This window comes from Schistosoma haematobium, chromosome 7, assembly GCF_000699445.3.
Source record: "Schistosoma haematobium chromosome 7, whole genome shotgun sequence".
Classification (NCBI taxonomy): Eukaryota; Metazoa; Platyhelminthes; class Trematoda; order Strigeidida; family Schistosomatidae; genus Schistosoma; species Schistosoma haematobium.
Window position 1 is genome coordinate 4,078,732 of NC_067202.1, and position 20,552 is coordinate 4,099,283.

At 32.4% G+C, this 20,552-nt stretch overlaps 1 protein-coding gene across 2 annotated transcripts in view; it reads left to right on the forward strand.

The window, feature by feature from the left end:
- Positions 1-20,552, forward strand: part of ADAM23 (Disintegrin and metalloproteinase domain-containing protein 23) — a 135,471-nt gene that overhangs the window by 19,188 nt on the left and 95,731 nt on the right. Inside the window, exon 3 of one of the 2 annotated variants that reach the window (XM_051208404.1) lies at positions 3,903-6,167. The exons of the other annotated variant lie outside the window; for it this stretch is intronic. Within the exon in view, the coding sequence (XP_051064261.1) occupies positions 3,903-3,952 (50 nt within the window). The 3' untranslated portion in view covers positions 3,953-6,167. Of the gene's footprint in view, positions 1-3,902; positions 6,168-20,552 lie in introns of those variants that run through there. 2 annotated transcript variants of the gene reach the window in all.

Genomic DNA, 20,552 nt, shown 5'->3' on the forward strand with positions numbered 1-20,552 from the left:
TCACCATGTCAGGAAAGTTTCCTGCATAATATGAATCTCTCTTAGTATTTTTGTAATGTCGCATAGTGTTAGCGGGATATAGATTGGATTAAAGCAAGTTCCGGGGATTAATGTGTTGGAGCACTCTGATTGGTCATTTCCTAGCCAATCACTGCTAGCGGATGCTTGTGGAAGACTATAGAATCTTTTGCAAATTTATAAATACACTAAAGTTATTCTTATTATAATTACTACTTCCATCAAACTTTTCTTTGTTTATCTGGAATATAAATGCGTTCCTGTTTAACTTTGTTTTGATTTGGGGACTTGTCGAGTGAAATAGTGTACAAGACTACTAATCAATAAGAGTAACTGCGTCTTAATAAGAGAAATTATAACATACAGAGAAGATTGTTGAACTCTGTAAATTGCATCATTAACTGACCTTAGTTATATAACCATTGTAATCCAGGAAACACTGGATAGTTATTCCATTCTAAGTTTGATCCCAAATGCAGTCGCGTATGAGTACTGTTGAAGAATCTTACACTGACGAAACTACTATCCAATACTTATTGTTTTTTTAATAATTATCTGACTAGGATCAGTTCGTGATGTAAACTTTAGCATATAGCTATTCGACTAACTATCCATTAACAATACACAAACTGAGCATACATTTTCATCCTTATTCGTAATTAAATGTGAATGGTAATTCTATTTCTATGTGATGATATTGAAAATCGACAAATATCCACTTGTTTACTTTGTAGCACTTTAATACTACTGTACATCATTTTTCATGCAATCGATGTTTATATTTAAACACAACAGAGTAGAGAAATAGTCATTATGTTAATTTCAACTCACTAAGATTTCTTCGCATTCATTTCTTTTTAAATATACTTATCAAACTACTTGTAAACTACTTATTATTACTACTACTACTACTAGTAGTAGTAATTGTTGTAGTATTTGGCGCGGTCATTCACCATAGATTCGTTCCCTTATTCACATTCATTTATTTATTTCTTATCCCTTTTATGTTGATCTTCGGAATGTTGAAAAAAAGACATGAAATGATGATGTTGGTAAATAATATTCTCAAATCTGTTCCTGTACTATGTACACTTGAATGTTCTCGTCTAGTGTTTTTACTTTTGTTAGTGTATTCACACTGTTCCTATTCATTAAAGTTTTTAGCCTTTTTTATTATACAGTTATCACCAGAATTCTATTCTACATCATTCTTTTCTCTTTTTTTTTCCTGGTGGTGATATAAGAAAAAGAGTTAAGGGAAAAAAGATGAAAGAAGAAGGAATTCAGAGGTGATTTATAAAAGAGATGAAAAGAAGAGAATTGAAGTGATAAAATAAATAACATTTCATTTAATGAGTCATTTTTTTTACTTGATATATACATATGTATATAGTGTTGAAATAAAATGAATTTTGACACAGTTATTAGCTATTTCTTGTGTCTGGCTTATTTCCTTTTACCTGTAACTGTCACCTTATTGTGCTTGGTGGTTCAACCTGCTCATCTTAATCAACCAGTCGAGCTCTATCGGCTAGATTTTACCATATTGTACAAATCAGTTTGAAAATATTAAGGGTGAAATTAGCGAAATAAAGTCCGACATCCATACTCAGTGTTGGTTTTAAAAAGTGTTTTCCTCCGACTATTATGCCTGTCAAATACTAATTAAAGTCTAAAATCCTTATTCAAAAGAGATAGTTCATCCAACCTGCATCTTTTGATGCATATGTATACCTACATAGTTAAACCCAATGATATAGATCCTCATCAATTTTTCATACTGGTTAGTTGCAGTCCCTATACATCAGTAAGGAAATTCAAACAACTATTACAGATGAACTAAAATTCACTCTATGACATGAACCAGTGGCTCTCTGGATTCGGTAGCTAAGTGGAATTTGAAATGAACAGGGATATATTCGAGTCCCGAAGTAAATATCAACTCAGGAATACACGAAGATCCAACTGACGAGTCCCAAATAGGCAGAAATGCACATTTTGGATTCCATTGCTAGCCACCATCTATCTCTGCTTAAGATATTTTACATGATTGTACATTAAGAGTTTCCTAAGGTCAACTGTGTTTCCTTTTTATTTCTCTTCTTTTTTGTTACTGGTAATTTATTATATATTTATGAAATTGTTATTTAGTTGCTATCAGTACATGAGACATTAACATACTAGTGATCATTATTTCTTAGTAATTATATGTGATGTAGAGTGTGTATGACATGTGGATTAAATGGTCATGTTCACTGATACTGAAACATCTATCACAAAAGTGAATCTTTGTATCTCAATTCAACTAGTGTGTATTTTAAAGACATTATATTACTGATCATTTTATCATCTTATCGACTAGAAAGATCTTTTTCATTGTGCTATTTTATTCATACTCTATTTCAGTAGTTCATTAACCCTCATGTGTTTCATTTTGTTCTACACTTTACCATTATCTATATACATACTATATGATTTCGTTCAGTTAGAAACAAACAAACAATGTATGGTGTATAGTACAATTGTGTTTCTGCCTATACTATCATATTTCACGCTAGTATAGTAAGCAGAAATTAACTTGATAAATATTAAAATAAAGTCAAAATTTAAAGGAAAATAAACACATTTGTGATTTATTATGTTTTCTGACAAGTTAGTTGGAAAGGTATACTTGTCTTAATATTTTTATGTGACTATTACTAACATGTAACATGGTGTAACATAGTGTTATTGATTTAGTTTGCTTCTTGATTCAACAATTAAACATTTTAATTCATGTGTATTGGTTGTTTGAATCTCACTGTTGATACTACAGACTGCAATTGATCAGTCTCTTTTTGGTTCATACTTCCAATTGACGAGTCCTAAATAGGACGAAACGCGCTTCATGAAGCTATACTACTAGTAACGTAAAATATATATTATAAATTCTATATGCTTAATCTTCTTTTTCACAATCTTCAAAGACATCAAGACTATCACTTTGACCTTGTTCATATCCATTTTGTTCACTTTATCTTGTTATTACTGTGGTTGTATTGTGAGGAACTTAGCCCAAATGTATATTTTTGTCTGATTGCACGTTGATTACACTTGACTGACTAACTAATTCGTATTCATTGCAACCATTTCTTATCAAAAAAAACTTTCTACCATCCAACCATACATGCAATCTTGTTTGTTAATTTCTCAGCAATTTACCTCACATACTTCAACCATTCACTTTAATTACCTTGGTGGTTTTCTGTTCTGAACATTATCATTATTATTATTATATTGCTCTTAAGAATTTTAATGTTGTTAAATCTCATTCCTATTTATTTATTCATCCATAATCATAAAACATTCTTATCCATCTATTAATCTTACTTTGAATAATAACTCTTACCCTGCCTCTCCTCTAAACTGGATGTTATTTATCGAAAATTACTTAGTTCCATGTATTCTCTATATAAATCTAATATGAATAGATAGTTTTATTGACATCAATGGGTTCAGAGAGGGAGAGAGAAAGACAGTATGCGGGAAGAGAGAGACACAGAAGAAATTAATCAGAGTTTATAATATGATGAAAAGATTAATTACAGAGAAAAAGTGATAACATATTGTGTGTTAATGGATTATATTCGATATATATACATAGATACATGCTCATATACATACATTCAATTATATTCCTGCAGGGTGGCAGACATGTAAGGTGCATTTCATGTGTTCGTTTTGTTAATTTAAGTGTATTCTCCATGTTGTTTGTTGTTATGCCTTGGTAACACTGTATATCCATTCGATTGTTCTACGAAGAGAGATATATTGATAGATTAGAAGTATGTTTTCTTAGGTCAACTGGGTTTTTTTATATTTTTCTTCCAATTTTTATTTTTCAGTACTAGTTACAAAAAAACCTGGACGCTATATAATGTCATTCACTTTCTAGATGTGTTGAAAACACATTGATGTGTTAGAGATTGTTGGAATTCATGTAAATGTGTATAGTGTCATGGTGATTAAAAAAAGTGATCACTTTCAGGTGAACACACATACATACATCTTGGTAACTCAATACAATAATAATAACAAGTGTATAAATTTGATGAAAATTATACAGGAAGATTTGAACTTTGTGACCTGTTTTGGTCAGTAAAGGCAATTTTTACTAGAATTTGTTGAAATCATGAACCAATCTAAATTAGCCCATCGTTTAAAATCCGGAAACATTGTTCTACCGTTTCGTTCTAGTATGGAAATCATCAACAGTGCGCATATCCAGTACCTCGAATGTGAGAATCGAACTTAGATCGGTTCATGATTTCAATGAAAGCCAGTAATCATCTTCACAACCATTTACTGACAATTCTAACAATCGTGTTAAAACCAATTATTATTATATGTAACAATTTTTGTGTATAACTTTCATTGACAACCATATTCTTGATTTACCATTTACATTCATATTATAAATAAAACTAATCATATTGTGTCAGTTCTATGTCATTATGATTATTGTAAATGGTTTTCTTTCCCTTTTGGAATAAATGTTTTTGACATTGAAATCTACTTGGCTTGTTTTTGTAAATCAGTTTGATTATTTGTAGCTTGTGTCTATATTGAAAACGATTATCATTGTAGAGAAATAGTGCGTGTTCTGAATGCGGGTCATCAAATTTTGTAGAGGCTGATTTCCTCTATATCTGACTCCAATTGCTAGTATCTCGTTAACTGTGAATTTAATGCAGGCTAAATCTCCTAGTAGAATTATGGATTTACTCGAGATTATTCAAAAGCCTGAACGCCAGTTATAGAGATAGTTTATTGTTAAAGATTGGTAAAATCCGCAAGCGTACTGGAAGCAAGCACACAGGGAAACCAAGAGTGTGTGTGTGTTAAAAATCCATATATATATGTTAATCAAGAATGGATAAATTATTGATTATCTGTGTATTACAACCAATGGGAGAAGAGATTGAAAATTGACATGTGCCCAATCATACTCACACAGAAATTTACATCGTGGATCGTGTCTAAATTACAGTGAGCAGATAAATAATACAATAGTTGAATGGGCCTACTACAACGTAACGAATTCATATTATCTTAACAGAGAGAGATCTAAAATCGGAAAGCTATTGATACTTGTTTTGTTCCAGTTTGAAACTTTAAATTGATTTTTGAATTTATATACTTAGTTTTAAGCCAGATTTTAGTTATGTGAACTTAGATCGAAATAGGTTAAGCGTGATGCGAATCTTGAACCTAGCAACTGAAGATTGAATCCATTGATCGTTAAATTATTACTCGAAATACGTTATTCAACACTATACATTCATAACTGTACATGGGATTGAACTTAATATTCTTATGACAGATTGACTGTATTTGGAAATGTGGATCCTTGGATTTCAGTTCAGTACTTCTATGATAGTCTTTTCTCTGTAGAATTAGAGTTTGTTTCATTGTGAAGCCGATAGACTGCAACATAACAAGTATTAAGTTATTCCCCAATTCTTAATGATTGATTGTTTAATCTTCCTCATGTTTTATCGACAACTATGTTAGGAGATTATCATTTGATGTTTTAGCCTTCAAATTATGTACTAGTCTCCAATTATCTTCTTTTCGTTACTTTCCGTTACTCTGTGAAGACCATGGATATATGTTTTTTCTAGTTTACATATGTCTGTAATTTTTTATAGAGAACACCAGCAATAAATTAAAAAGTTAATGCTTCTTTAAGATTTTATATTACTACAACAGTAGTATGGCGTTTTGATTTTCAACTACTAATCCATAGACTTGAATCCAGGTTCATCTACTTTAGTTACAGCAAACTGGATAGTATCATTGGACCTCACATTTCAAGTATAACTCGAGATTGAGTATACACAAATCCATACCCTATATATGTTTGTTAAATATCTTGTGCGATTTCCTTTTTCCGAATTGTAGTATGTAAGGATGTAACTTTTATTCAAGTTACTGTTTTACCCCCACAGGCATTATTCTGGAATGTTACTAACAGATATAATAGATTAAGGAACAATAAAAATGAGTTCTCATTAAGGTCATATATATAAATATAAATTAGTTCATTTTATTTATCAAACTCTATGAACATTTGTGTTTTATTTTCTGTTAATTTAGTTGAAATAGTGATTATTGTACTCAATATATTGGTTCATATGTTCAGTTATTAGGGTAATATAAACGCTTCATACAAATAGTGTAATTCGAAACCAGAGCTTAGAAATCAGCATTATTATTATTATTATTATTATTATTATTATTATTATTATTATTATTATGTGATTAAGCAATCGAAAGTTGAATTCTTGGCATGAAAGAATATCATTTCCATGGCATATTATAGTATTGATTTGTACTTGGATAGTGTTGTTATAGATATATGTGTCTTCATGTTTTATGGTAGTCATCAGTGAAATATATAAAACTTACATTTCATTGCCTTTCAGAACTTATTCGCTTAGTCTGTCTACACTCATTATCCATTCATTTTGACATATTAATAGCACAAATCCATGAGGTCGGCATCAATATTATTGACTTTTGGACGTCCAGTAGTAAATTTTTATTAATGAATTATTAAACTGTGTTATTTTGCCAATAGTACTCTTGATTAATCGAATCAATCGGATTTTTAGAGCGTCTTAATGACAACAACCTTGTATGTATGTATATTTGCTTATTTGTGTGATTAACGCTAAATAAATCGCTAACGTATATTGTGTATATTTCAAAGATCTACAGAACCTAGAATATGTCTGAAAACATTTGTATCTAACTAGCTTCCATTGAAAACGACCAAGATTTCTCCAGAAAATTAATGCATTATATATCACGTTGCGATTGGAGGATTACTTCCATTATTATTAATAAAAACCTATAAACTGACTATGAAATCAAACTTCTGTTCGTACTTCACGCTTTTTTTTCTATCATATGCGGCTCATTTGTAAAAGGATTTTAAAGAATTAAAAAGTGACTATGTTATCATTGTCAAGCTTTTGATTAGCAAGCTTATCAAACGGTAATTGATTCATCGTTGATGTGATATATCCATCCTAATTGGATTACATTGATAGTGACATTTGATCTTGAACTCCTATATCCCTTCTACATACTTTTCTACTCTGTCATTTCCTCACGTATTCTCAATGCTTAGTCTTTCTCATTGTCATTGCTACTACTCTTTAGTTATAAATCTTGTTATCTTCAACTCATGGTCTTATTCTAGTAGGGCATCTTTTGTCAACACACATGTGTTTCAGGCTTTGTATTGATGATGTCTGTCTGCTTGGTCTAAACCCACACTATCCAGCTTCACAGTCTGAGTCTTTATCGTTTAGCCACTCAAGACGTTACTAATCTCCCGTAAAACTGAAATATAGTGAGCGCTAGTTGATGACAGGGACTCAAATACCACGAGACTCAATTTTTTCCTTTAGATTTGCAGGTACACTTTTTTAATGATTACCAACTGACACGAAATCTAGATCAATAAAAATCCAACTACTTGATATCTCAATACTATCCAAACGATATCAAGTCATTTAAACACTAGTGGTGACATTAAAACTTTATCTTCAGAATTTCGTCCGTACTAGATAGAACTAGGTACATAAGACAATCAAGTGTGAGTTTGTATGTGTTATATCCGAGCGAAGATTAAATCACAAGTAACTTCTGAGACATATTAATTGACTAATGTTATCTATATATTCTTATGGTATAACTATTCAACAATTAGTTTATGTATATTTATATTCTTATTATTATAAGCTTTAATTTGACCCATAAACTATTACTATACGATTTATCATTCTTGAGTTATGGCCTGTTTATTAATTACTATCTCCCTCATTCACAGCCACTTTTTGGCTTTATTGTGTACACATGTTATTTTCTATTTTATGGTACGTTGTGGTGTGTCTGGTTGATATATAAACCGAGTATGTCTGAAATAAACGATTCGATTCATATTGCAGAAGCTGGTATTGAATTCTGGACCCAAGCGGACGGGCTAGGAGGACATAGGACCAATAAGGACGCTAGACTGCTCATACCGGTTGAACGTCATTGGTTTGGCATAGTGCTAAGATTTGTATAAGTCGTATTTTGATTGCTGGGTAGATCATGTGATAAAAGCCGGACATAAGATCATAACAGTATGCTCCTTTTACAAATATAAAATTATCAGCATGAGGTTGTGAGATTGTTAACTATTTGATTGAGATCATGAATCGATTGATGTTAAACCATCATTAAAAACCTGAAAGCACTGAACGGCCGTTTCTTCGTAATACAGGACTCCTCAACAGTGGTTTGGGCACCCGAGGAGTATCACAGTCCTTACAAAAATCAAATGAGATTTGTGTGGCGCATATGTATCTGGTGCCCCCTTATACCAGTATTTATGTGTTCAAATAAATAAGTAACAAACAACAATGCATATCCACAACTCCACACACAGGATTCGAACTCAGGATCTTCGGCCCTGAATTTGGTTTACCTTTTCTTTGTCTGATTGTTGCATATTGTGTTCAACTTACAGTATATCATCTCTCCTATACGTGATTATTTGTTTGCTTTCATTAGAAAGAACATAATGAACTACTTCACTTGATATTGTTTTACTTGAATCTTCCCATTGATGTTTTTGGACTGAAATTGATCAGTCTCTTATTGGCATATGTGCATACTGTGCGTATGCCTCGATATTGCCTTAATTTACAAGCATTATAAGCAAAGATGGATAGTGGCTAGCAGTGGAATCCAGGACGCGCGTTTCGTCCTGTTTGGGACTCGTCAGCTGGATGTACCTGCATCTCAGAGTTGATGTTCACTCTAGGACTCAGTAGCTAAGTGGATAACGCGATGGCGTTTGAAGCGAACGGTACTGAGTTCGAGTCCCAGAGTGAACACCAACTCTGAGATGCAGGTACATCCAGCTGACGAGTCCCAAACAGGACGAAACGCACGTCCTGGATTCCACTGCTAGCCACTATCCATCTTTGCTTATAATGAACTACTGTTAGATTGTGTGTTGGTGTATATTCAAAAGTAATCTTTTTATTTTATTCAGTTGTTTATCCTTTAATCTTCAGAAGAAGAAAAAAACAGTATCATTCGAAATGAATGTCAGACAATTGAATCTCTTTTTTTTAAATGTACAAAATAAGTTACATTTAAAAGTGATGTTAATCATAATCAGTATCATCACTATCATTAAAATGATCATATTTAGTCTATAAGATTAATCAAAAGTAGGAATTGCATAAACGAATTAAATAACGTATACATTTATGTACCACTTATTCATAATTGCTCTAATGTCTTCCTTGCATATTTTCTTGATTCTTTTATATTCTCTACCATTCATTCACTATTTCACTTATTATTATTGCTTTTTAGCTTGTTTTACATTTTTAGATCCGTAATAATATCCTTGCGTCTATGTTTATGTCTGCATAGTTTGCTCTTTCCCTGAAACATGTAGTTTATATGTACACGTGAGTGCACATATGCACATAGACATATCCTACCAGTAACTATTCTTTTGCTATATATGCATTAATCTAATCTCGTGTTTGACTTATATATATACATGGAAGTAATTGTTTTGATATTCGTTTAAGTTATACAACCATTGAAAACCTGTCAGCATTGGACGGCTATTTCGTCATGGTGCGCAACCGAGACTAAACTCATGATAATAGGTCTCGCATCTGAACGCCTAATCTGTAGGCCACTAAGTCGAGATTCAATAGTGTACAAGTCTAACTTCAATTGATTAACAATATTACACAACTATATTCCATTGTTTTCGGTGGATAACTTCCTTGTTTCGTGCTTGGTTTTATTCTATTTTATTATTCTGTTAACATGTTGCTATAATACATTATTTTTTTTTACTTCTGTCATCACATTCATGAAAAAATTGTGTGAATCATTATGAAGCAGTATTAGAAGAATACGATGAGGAGCTTCTCCACTTGTAATCACTGAGATAGTAATTAGTACAGGAAACTTTCTTTTTATCTACTTGGTTAGAACCTTTTCCAAATATTCCCATATTAATTGTTGACAAGTAAATTGGCTATTGTTAGTTATGGTGTTGTGAATATATTCATAGACTAGAACAAATGGCCGAGTGATGTTATGTTTCACATCTAAATAATAATTGATGTTGGCAATTGACAATTTCAGTACAGTTATGTGATTATTCTTGTTAGGTTCTGTTTTTTTTTTGTTTTACACTCCACATAATTGAACTCCTCCACTAGCCTCAGCTTCTCACTGGAACTCCAGAAAATTACCTTTCCTAATTAATCATTAGTAAGCACATGATGATTGTTATAATAGAGTGTTTCGAAGAATATTAAATTTGAATTTTCGCGCCACGACAACTATTAAAAACTAGGAAGCACTAAACAAAGAGTTCGTTCTAACTTTTTTTGGCTCTTCAGTTGTACACACTCAAGATTCCTGAAAGGGTCCAATTCAGTAATCTCCACAGGACCCTATGATAAGAATTACAAAGTATTTACTGGTGATTTCTGTTGACAAGTAATTCTTGAATTTCTAGTGAAAATACGTAATCACCTGAATTCTGTTTCATTATAAAATGTAACTTGAATTAAAACAGTTGTATTTTTTTAAGGTTTGTTGCTCAGTTGTGTATCTAAGCATTTCCTACATGTACATATTGCTAAAATCATAGTTTGAACATGCATATTTAAAGTATGTACATGTAGTTACTAAATCTCGTTATATCATAAATCGAAGCATTGGTGTTGTCTACATTCAATTCTTAACTACTACACCACTTGTATTGCCTCCCATCAATTCAACTAAATTTCGGAAAAAGACATTTAACCAATCAATATATATTGCTGACTAGTTAGAATGGATAATCCATCTTTATTTATATTTCATTAAATTGATTAAACTATTATCAGTGTAAAGAGTTTGTATAGATTATGCAGTTTAACCATGTCTAGTAAGGAGGCATTTACTCATTGATGTCGTTGAATTATGGCTTCCCATCATCACGAATTCATGACAATTAAGATTGCAAACTACTGGATGTCGACTTAGTGATTTGAAAGTTAAGTACTCACCATATGACCTGAAGGTGATCTTGAGTTCGACCCTCGGTTTTTGTAATGTGGTTAGTGTGAACTATTGATGAGTCCTGTATTGGAATGTGTTATAATTTCTCTTATTACGATCCAGCTCCTTGGATCACTACTTCACTCGACAAGTCCCCAAATTAAAACAAGGTTTAGCAGAAACGTATTTATATTCCAAATAAACAAAAGCTGGATGGGAATTAGGAATCACAATAATAAAAACATTAATACATTCATAATGCTACACAAGATTCTAGATTCTTCTCCAAACATTTGCTAGCACTGACTATCTAAAAAAATAACCAATCTGCATACCCCAACACAATACTGCACGAAACTTGCTTTAATCCAATCTATGTCCATCTAATAGAATGAAACAGTTGTCCAATGCTTTCAATGATTGTTTAATTAAAGTCATTTTGTTATGTGGATAGTAATTTGTTACTCATTAAATTGTAGTGTATTACTATGCTACCTTATAACTATTATATAAAACTATATGAAATTGTTTGATAACCTCATATTATCTATCTGTCATGAATAAAAAGTGTACAAGGAAATGTTTTCCACATTTTTTTTCTTAATTTTTCAAATTTCTACACGTAAACATCTTTGTGTTTTTTCTTCTTCTGTTTATTGAAAGAAAAAAACAAATGAATTAAAATTGAATTCTGTCCACATTCATTTGTCAACTGTTGTTTTCTTTATTGTTGTTCTTTTCTTCTCCTCTTTCTCACTCACTCTCCTGCCTCTCTCTCCCACTCACACACACACACACACACACACACACACTTTCAACTAAACTGTCGATTTATTTCATTACTTTTCATTAGAAATAACTGCTAATTAATTATTCACTTCCGAACAGATAGAGATAGAGAGAGAAAAGCATACTACATTCACATTCTAGAATATACATATATCTATGTACATATGAACAAATAATGAATTAGCAACCTATTTTTAGGAAAAGAGAATAAAAAAGAGGAACTTGAGAAGAAGAAAAATCCCTTTTCTTAATTGTTTACCTTTTTTTAATTTTCGAGTTCTATTACTGTTCTATGTAAATGAATTTATAAAATAACTAAATCACTTATAAGTAATACAGAATCTAGCATATATACATATTATAGGTTCAAGTTGTTTGTCTCTATCAACACAGTAAAATGTAATTATCAAGATCAATGTTAGAATAATAAAAGTAGCAACATTATCAGTGGTTGTGATTTAAAAAAAAGGAAGAATGAATTCAGTGAATTAACATGAGCACATGATCATTTTGAAACTAAAGGGGAAAAATTGGCCTGGTACGGCCAAGAGTGGGGAGAGTCCGCTCTCCCTCTAGAAATGCTCTCATACGGCCACACGTATACAGCCTCTGCCAGGGAAGTCCTACTCACTGCCTTCTCGCACCACGGGTGTTGTTTACGAAAATGAGAGGACGAAAAGCGAATGTTCGGCGCTTTAACCGGATTCCAAACCATTGGTGCACATGGGTTCCAGTATCCTGAGGGAACAAATGTCGTATGAACCAGTTGTTGGTCACCGGCTACCATGGGACTGCATCTCCTCACGATGCTCCATTGCCTTATGGGTCAGACTTTTAGGCCAAAGGCTCGGGGTGTGCCCCCCTAGGAAAACCACGTGATTCGGTTTGGGCACCCGGGCAGTATCACAGCCCTCACACATATCGAATGAGATTTGTGTGGCGCATATGTATTTGGTGCCTCCTTGTACCAATATCTATGTGTTGAAAAAATTGTGTACAATTCTAATCATATTATCCAACATCTTTAACCATTTAGTTACAATTTGTTCTAACCATGGCTAAAGTAGTTTATATTTACCAATTTACAACATGATTTGTGAAGAATGAAAAAAATTCGCTGAATAAAAGGCATAATACAATTTTTTTAAAAATTAAGCTGTAGGGAAAAATGAAGAGCGAATACATTTGTCATATTGTAACTTGTTCTGATCTATTTAATCTAATTTCTCCAACCATTCGTCATGATAATCGTTTACACCATTATCAGGTAGTCTCTTAGCTTACCAACATGAACGGATACCCCTTCCTCCTAATTCAAATTATTGTTCGAAACAATTCCATTACATTTCATTAAACAATGTGTTGTTGTTAATCTTAAACTGTCTAATCCAAAAAAACTAACATTGTCCGTTTCGGTTTAATCTAATCGTCATTAACTTCACATATTCTGACAACATGTCTAGGATTGGTCTATCTTGCCTCTCTTCCATCTAATTTTCACGTCAACCAGCATTATACTTTACAACCGACTGTGACTAGCCATTTATAACACATGTCACAACCACCGTAGTGAATGAAAGTTTACAGCCTCGATTTGGTATTTGTACCTGATTATGTACACATTAAGTAAGCATTACTCACTTGGATCGTTTTCTCCCTATTCGCAAAAGATACTTCGAAGACTTCTGTTAGAAAGTACTAGTACCCTACAAATCAATCTTCACAACCATAGGGTAATACTGCTCGGAATGCCATTCATTGTTTGCAATTCAGAGAGAATATTTCGCTTGTATCATAAATAGGGCACATACTCAAAATCCAAAAGAGATTTTGGAACCTGTTTTCCTAAATACCATTCTGATTTAATTCATGAGCGATTGACTTTAGGTCTCATATTTTAAAAGATTGTGTCAGTAGATATGATTTTTCCTCGATTATTACAGTAGAGCGTTCTTCTTTTTTTATCAGTGAATGGTGATTCTCCATACATCTGTTGAGTAAAAAATACACGACCAGTTCACTGACTTGATAAAACAATGTTTTATCAATGTAACGAACATCTGTTTTGCATGATAATGAAAATCATTAATGACCAAAACAGGTAATGTAATGAATTAAACATTTTTAAAACATAAATGTTGGGGTTATCCAGAAAACTCCTCGTAAAAGACAAGAAAGGCTCAGGAAAACACTAAGAAGCGTTTTATTCAATCAGCGTTCAGTTGAAGTTTAGCCAGAAACATCAAGAAAGTGAAAAGTCACATATAGAGTTTCTGATTGGCTGATTACTATACTGCTACTATGTTTAGTAGTATTCCGGAATTTTCGGGAAACCCAACGACATCTAAAATACTATAAAAGCCCTATATTTTCTGTACTAAAATGAACCTTTGGAGTAATGTGCTTCTTGTATATTTTGCGCCTTTTCTCTCGTGTTTAAGTCGCTGTGTACTTCTAGCTTGTTGTTTACGAGAATAGCTTAGGAACTGAATATAACGTTCAATTAACAAGACTTATCAATAAATAGTAATATAACTCTTCTTCAACATTATCCTGTTTTTGTATTCACTTGAGCAATTTATATTTTCCGAAAGATAATAGCAACTGATGGTTAGAGACCTTGAATGACATGGCTCAAAATCGTTTGCGATGGCGCAGGTGCTCTCACTCTTTGTGTTCTCCCAAATTCTAATATCCTGAATCGTCCTTGTCTCTTTTTTTCTCTTTCCAAATTTATTTCACTGGTTTATACTATTTAAATAAGATCTTCAAACCCTAATCTTTCCGATTCTGCTTATACTCTTACCACCTCTATCACTACGGGATTTGAATCGACATCTGCATCTCTGTGCTAATGTGGTGTGGCAACTCGAACTGATGTACGTACATACGAAGTTCTACGTTGTTACTGACTGACTGACTGACTGATATTTTCCGATTATTAGAAGTGGAATAGGGATTATTCAGCTTGTTGGCAATTAATGTATTTTTAAACTTTTATTCAAAAATCAACGCTTTGTTTGATATCTATATCTAAACTTTATCCATTTCAATATGTATATACACAGATCAATGTTATCTCTATGTACTATTTAAGATTAGATTCATCTTCTTTTTTTCTTTTCTAAAATAGTAATACAGCAAAAATGTGTCTAATATTCACATACTTTTATGAAACATTAATTAACATCATTATTGCATCGTCGTTATTATTTTTCCTTTTCAAGTGTCCTCCCATTTACCAAAAACAAGTTGTCCGCAGATTTTCTCGAAAAAGAAAACTTAATTACATATTACTTATACACTGATTCGTTCCATAGTTAGTTACACAAGTAATCGTAATATCAGTACAAGATTTTGACATTTTCTATTTTCCATATCTTTGTTTATATATATATATATATATATATATATATATATCCCCCTCCGTTATATTTTATAAAGTTTTTATTTCGGCTTTATCATTTCTTTCTCTGTGCTCACTCCTCCCTTCACTTACTGTTATTACTACTACTGCTACTTATACTATTTACCACCAACTGTAGTACATTACATTCCTTCAATTTTTCAGTTTCAAATTACATATACATACTGTCTATCTTTATTACATGTATTCGTTTGTAAGTTTTGGTGTACATTTATTTGACTGTATATACTGATATATATATATATATATATATATATATATATATATATATATATATACCTATCTATCCACTCTCTATTCTGTTTAATCGGCTTGTGTTTGCGCTTTCATCGTCATTCCTTTGTTGTCCATCTGTTGTGTTAACTTTTTTCTAGTAAAAAAAATTGGTGTAATAACATCAGTGTATATCAAACAATATTGATTTTAAATAAATAGGATTTTTGATATTTCTCTTTTCATAATTACGTGTAAATAATGGATAATATTGTTATATTTATACATATTGGCGGTAATTGACAGAAAATCATTCACCTAGGTTTCGTCATAGTTAATACGACCCCAGATGCCCTGGTATGGCCGAAAGTGGGGTGGGCCCGCCCTCCCTCTCGAAATGCTCTCATACGGCCACACGTATACAGCCTCTGCCAGGGAAGTCCTACTCACTGCCTTCTCGCACCACGGGTGTTGTTTACGAAAATGAGAGGACGAAAAGCGAATGTTCGGCGCTTTAACCGGATTCCAAACCATTGGTGCACATGGGTTCCAGTATCCTGAGGGAACAAATGTCGTATGAACCAGTTGTTGGTCACCGGCTACCATGGGACTGCATCTCCTCACGATGCTCCATTGCCTTATGGGTCAGACTTTTAGGCCAAAGGCTCGGGGTGTGCCCCCTAGGAAAACCACGTGATTCGGTTTGGGCACCCGGGCAGTATCACAGCCCTCACACATATCGAATGAGATTTGTGTGGCGCATATGTATTTGGTGCGTCCTTGTATCAATGTTTATGTGTTGAAATAAATAATAAACATAGTTAATACTCGTTAGAAAGGCATACCGTAAATCTTAAGGAAGTTGATACTCGCCATGTGATTCAAACTTCATGCATTTGGAGAACATATGGAACTCAAAACAATTGTCGACCAATATCAATGTCAGAATCGTCAATACCCACGTCAATACAGTTCTACTGTACGAAGCTGAAACTTGGAGAACTACTACAACGATCATTAAAAAATACAATTGTCTACGCAAGATACTCAATGTCTGTTGATCGGATACCATCAGCAATAGCCTTCTGTGGAAGAGAACAAACCAGCTTCTGTCTGAATAGGAAATCAGGAAAAGACGTTAGAAGTGAATAGGATATACATTGAAGAAAGCATCAAACCGCATCACAAGGCAAGCCCTAACGTGGAATCCTGGCGGGAAAAGGAAAAAAAGGAAGATATAGGAATTAGAAGCAGACATGCAAAGAATCAATAACAACTGGGAACAACTGGAAAGGATTGCCCAGGACAGAGTTCATTGGAGAATCCTCGTAGGTTGTCTATGCTCCTCCACTAGGGCGTAACAGGCGTAAGTAGATAAGTATGTGATTTGAAGCAACGTTACGTAACCCACCATTATCTCGAATCTTCCCACATATGAACATAGTGCACACGATGTTGCGTCACTCAGTACACTACCCACATTCCAACCTCATCGATGAAAATATGGTCAGTACTAAAGAACTAGACAAACATTACATTTATCGCTACTGAGTAGTCTGTAAATTTAGGGAGTTGTCTGCTTCTATATTCGTCAGTTTTCATTTAGCATTTAGTCTCTTCTATTCTGTTTACTTTATATATTTCCATTGATATTGAACCCAGATAGGCTTTCAAGTTTCGCGGTAATCGTCTAACCTTTAGATCACTTAGCCGACATTCAATTGAATTCATATCTAAATGTCACGGCTTTTCACTAAAACTACTTTCTGTTTATGTCTTTTATCAGTTTTTATAGCCTAAAAATAATATTTAGTCGATAAATTTAATCAATCAGTTATTCTTTGTTTTCTTCATTATTCTCTGTTAATCATTATATTGTTTCTTGAAAACTAAGAAAAGAATCATTTCTTTTATATTACAAACTGCATTGTTGTTTTATTTCACCTATCACATTTATTGTTATTATTATTTGTCAATATCATTTCTATTGATGCATGTTAATAACTACTGACCTTACACATAAAACACCTTAAATGTTGATAGTGGTGGTGTTGCTTTAGTTACTATTCGGCACACGTGGCTTTATAGTTTAATTCATCCACCGTTTTGTTCCTTTTGTGTGTACATGTATGTTTTCGCATACTGGTTTATAGATTTATTAGGAAAATCAACAGAGTTTATGGGGGGGGGTTATTAGTAAAAAACAATTCAACCAATATATATACATTGATAGATAGATAGATAGATAGATAGATAGATAGATAGATAGATAGATAGATAGATAGATAGATAGATAGATAGATAGATAGATAGATAGATAGATAGATAGATAGATAGATAGATAGATAGATAGATAGATAGATAGATAGATAGATAGATAGATAGATAGATAGATAGATAGATAGATAGATAGATAGATAGATAGATAGATAGATAGATAGATAGATAGATAGATAGATAGATAGATAGATAGATAGATAGATAGATAGATAGATAGATAGATAGATAGATAGATAGATAGATAGATAGATAGATAGATAGATAGATAGATAGATAGATAGATAGATAGATAGATAGATAGATAGATAGATAGATAGATAGATAGATAGATAGATAGATAGATAGATAGATAGATAGATAGATAGATAGATAGATAGATAGATAGATAGATAGATAGATAGATAGATAGATAGATAGATAGATAGATAGATAGATAGATAGATAGATAGATAGATAGATAGATAGATAGATAGATAGATAGATAGATAGATAGATAGATAGATAGATAGATAGATAGATAGATAGATAGATAGATAGATAGATAGATAGATAGATAGATAGATAGATAGATAGATAGATAGATAGATAGATAGATAGATAGATAGATAGATAGATAGATAGATAGATAGATAGATAGATAGATAGATAGATAGATAGATAGATAGATAGATAGATAGATAGATAGATAGATAGATAGATAGATAGATAGATAGATAGATAGATAGATAGATAGATAGATAGATAGATAGATAGATAGATAGATAGATAGATAGATAGATAGATAGATAGATAGATAGATAGATAGATAGATAGATAGATAGATAGATAGATAGATAGATAGGTTGATGATTGTTTTATTTCATCTGTTACTAAAGTTTATTGTTTAAACAGTTGATTGGTGTTTGAGATTAATTTCATTTAAAAGTGTTGATATGGTAAAGTTTACAAATGTGTAGTAGTGTAACAATATTTCTAAACTGTTGTCCTTTAGAAAGTTAGATATACGATATTTGTGTGTATGTATAATTTTTCTTTCTTTCAATGTAACTATGTATAAATATTTTGGAATACTTTCATCGAATCGGTTGGTTATGTAGAAAATTGCGCTCAGCATAGTTTCCATTACAGTCTAGTGCCAAGTAAATCTTAGTCAATTAAAGTGTTTAGGATATGTATAACTTGAGATGGTGGAGAAGATTTGTAGCTCAGGTAGATGATTTTGGTGGAGTTTTGTTCTCTGAGCTGGATGGTTTGGTCGTGGAGCTTTCATCGTTCTTCTGAACGACATCATCAGCACAAACTTCAGATAGAGTTGAAAGAGCTAGAAGCAACCGAACCAAAGCATAACACCAGTCAGATTCAAAAGTGTCGATATTTGTTGACCATGTGATTAAAGTTTGTGCGATTATCTTAACTAGTGGTTCAAGGTGTTGAATGACATTACTAAGAATCAGCCATAATATTGTGGATATATTCACTCTTCATCTTTATTTAGATCTTAAGTTTCTTACTTATACTATACTTATATTACTACAATAAAAGGGACTAACTGCTTTAAATTAATATTGTAACTAATTCCACTACTCTGGCACTCATCCTAATTTCATCGTGCTGATAGTGTGGCAATGTAAATCAATGAGCTTTTATAAGGTTCTACGTTACTCACGACTAACTAAAAATAACTCCTTCTACCAGTTGATAAGTTTGTAGTCCTTCGATAACCATGGTTCTTATAACACATACATACACATCCTACGTCTCTTCTCAAGTTCTATTCTGTTTAGCATAAGAGCGGTTTGGAAGATGATCAAACGTGATTAAACCAAAAGACTTGATATTGCTTGTTAAGATCCATCCACTTTATAATTATTACATACATAATTATTGATAGTGCTGAGAATCGTTAACAGTGATGTAACTGTTATTGTTATTTTTTAGTTGTTTCCCTTTTTATCTTTCTTAGTGTTTTGCTTTGAGGTTTACAGGCGAATTTGTTTTGGTGCAGCTTAATGACAGATCCTATATTTATTGTTTAGAAAAATAACTGTTAGATATTATTATTATTATTATTATTATTATTATTATCAGAATGGGGATTTGTGGAAATTGTAATAATTTTAACCGACTCATTCGGATAATAATCATGTGCTCACTAGTGACTGGCCTCAAGATGGATTTCCTGAAGTTCTATTGAGGAGCTGTGACCAGAAGCGTTCAAGCCGTATCGATTGTGAGGCAGTTTTCCACCCCAGACAATGGATAAAGTGTTGTGCCCATACTACGACGAAGCGATCGTCTAGTGTTTGCAGGTTTTTTGATGGCGCTTTAGCCTTTGTCGACTCATAAATTCAACTGTCAAGATTGTTATTGGCTTAATGTTTGTATGACTTACTTTCATCATAGCATATAATTCAATCTAACCTCTTTGTCCAACATCCCATTTTATGCCTTTTTGTCTGTAGCTGTGGTTTAGTTATTGTTATGGCTTCTATCTTGTAATCACTACGATCTCGATTCGAATCCTACTCCCCCTACAGGGGGTGGGGTGGTATCATCAGTTTTTAAATCTCTAGAAAGTACCTCTTCATCAATTACACAAACCTATCTTTTGATAGATAATTTAATAAATTTAAGCAATGTAGAATATGTCAAACCTTTAAATGAGTATTATTCTTTCATAACTGCTTCAAATTATTCT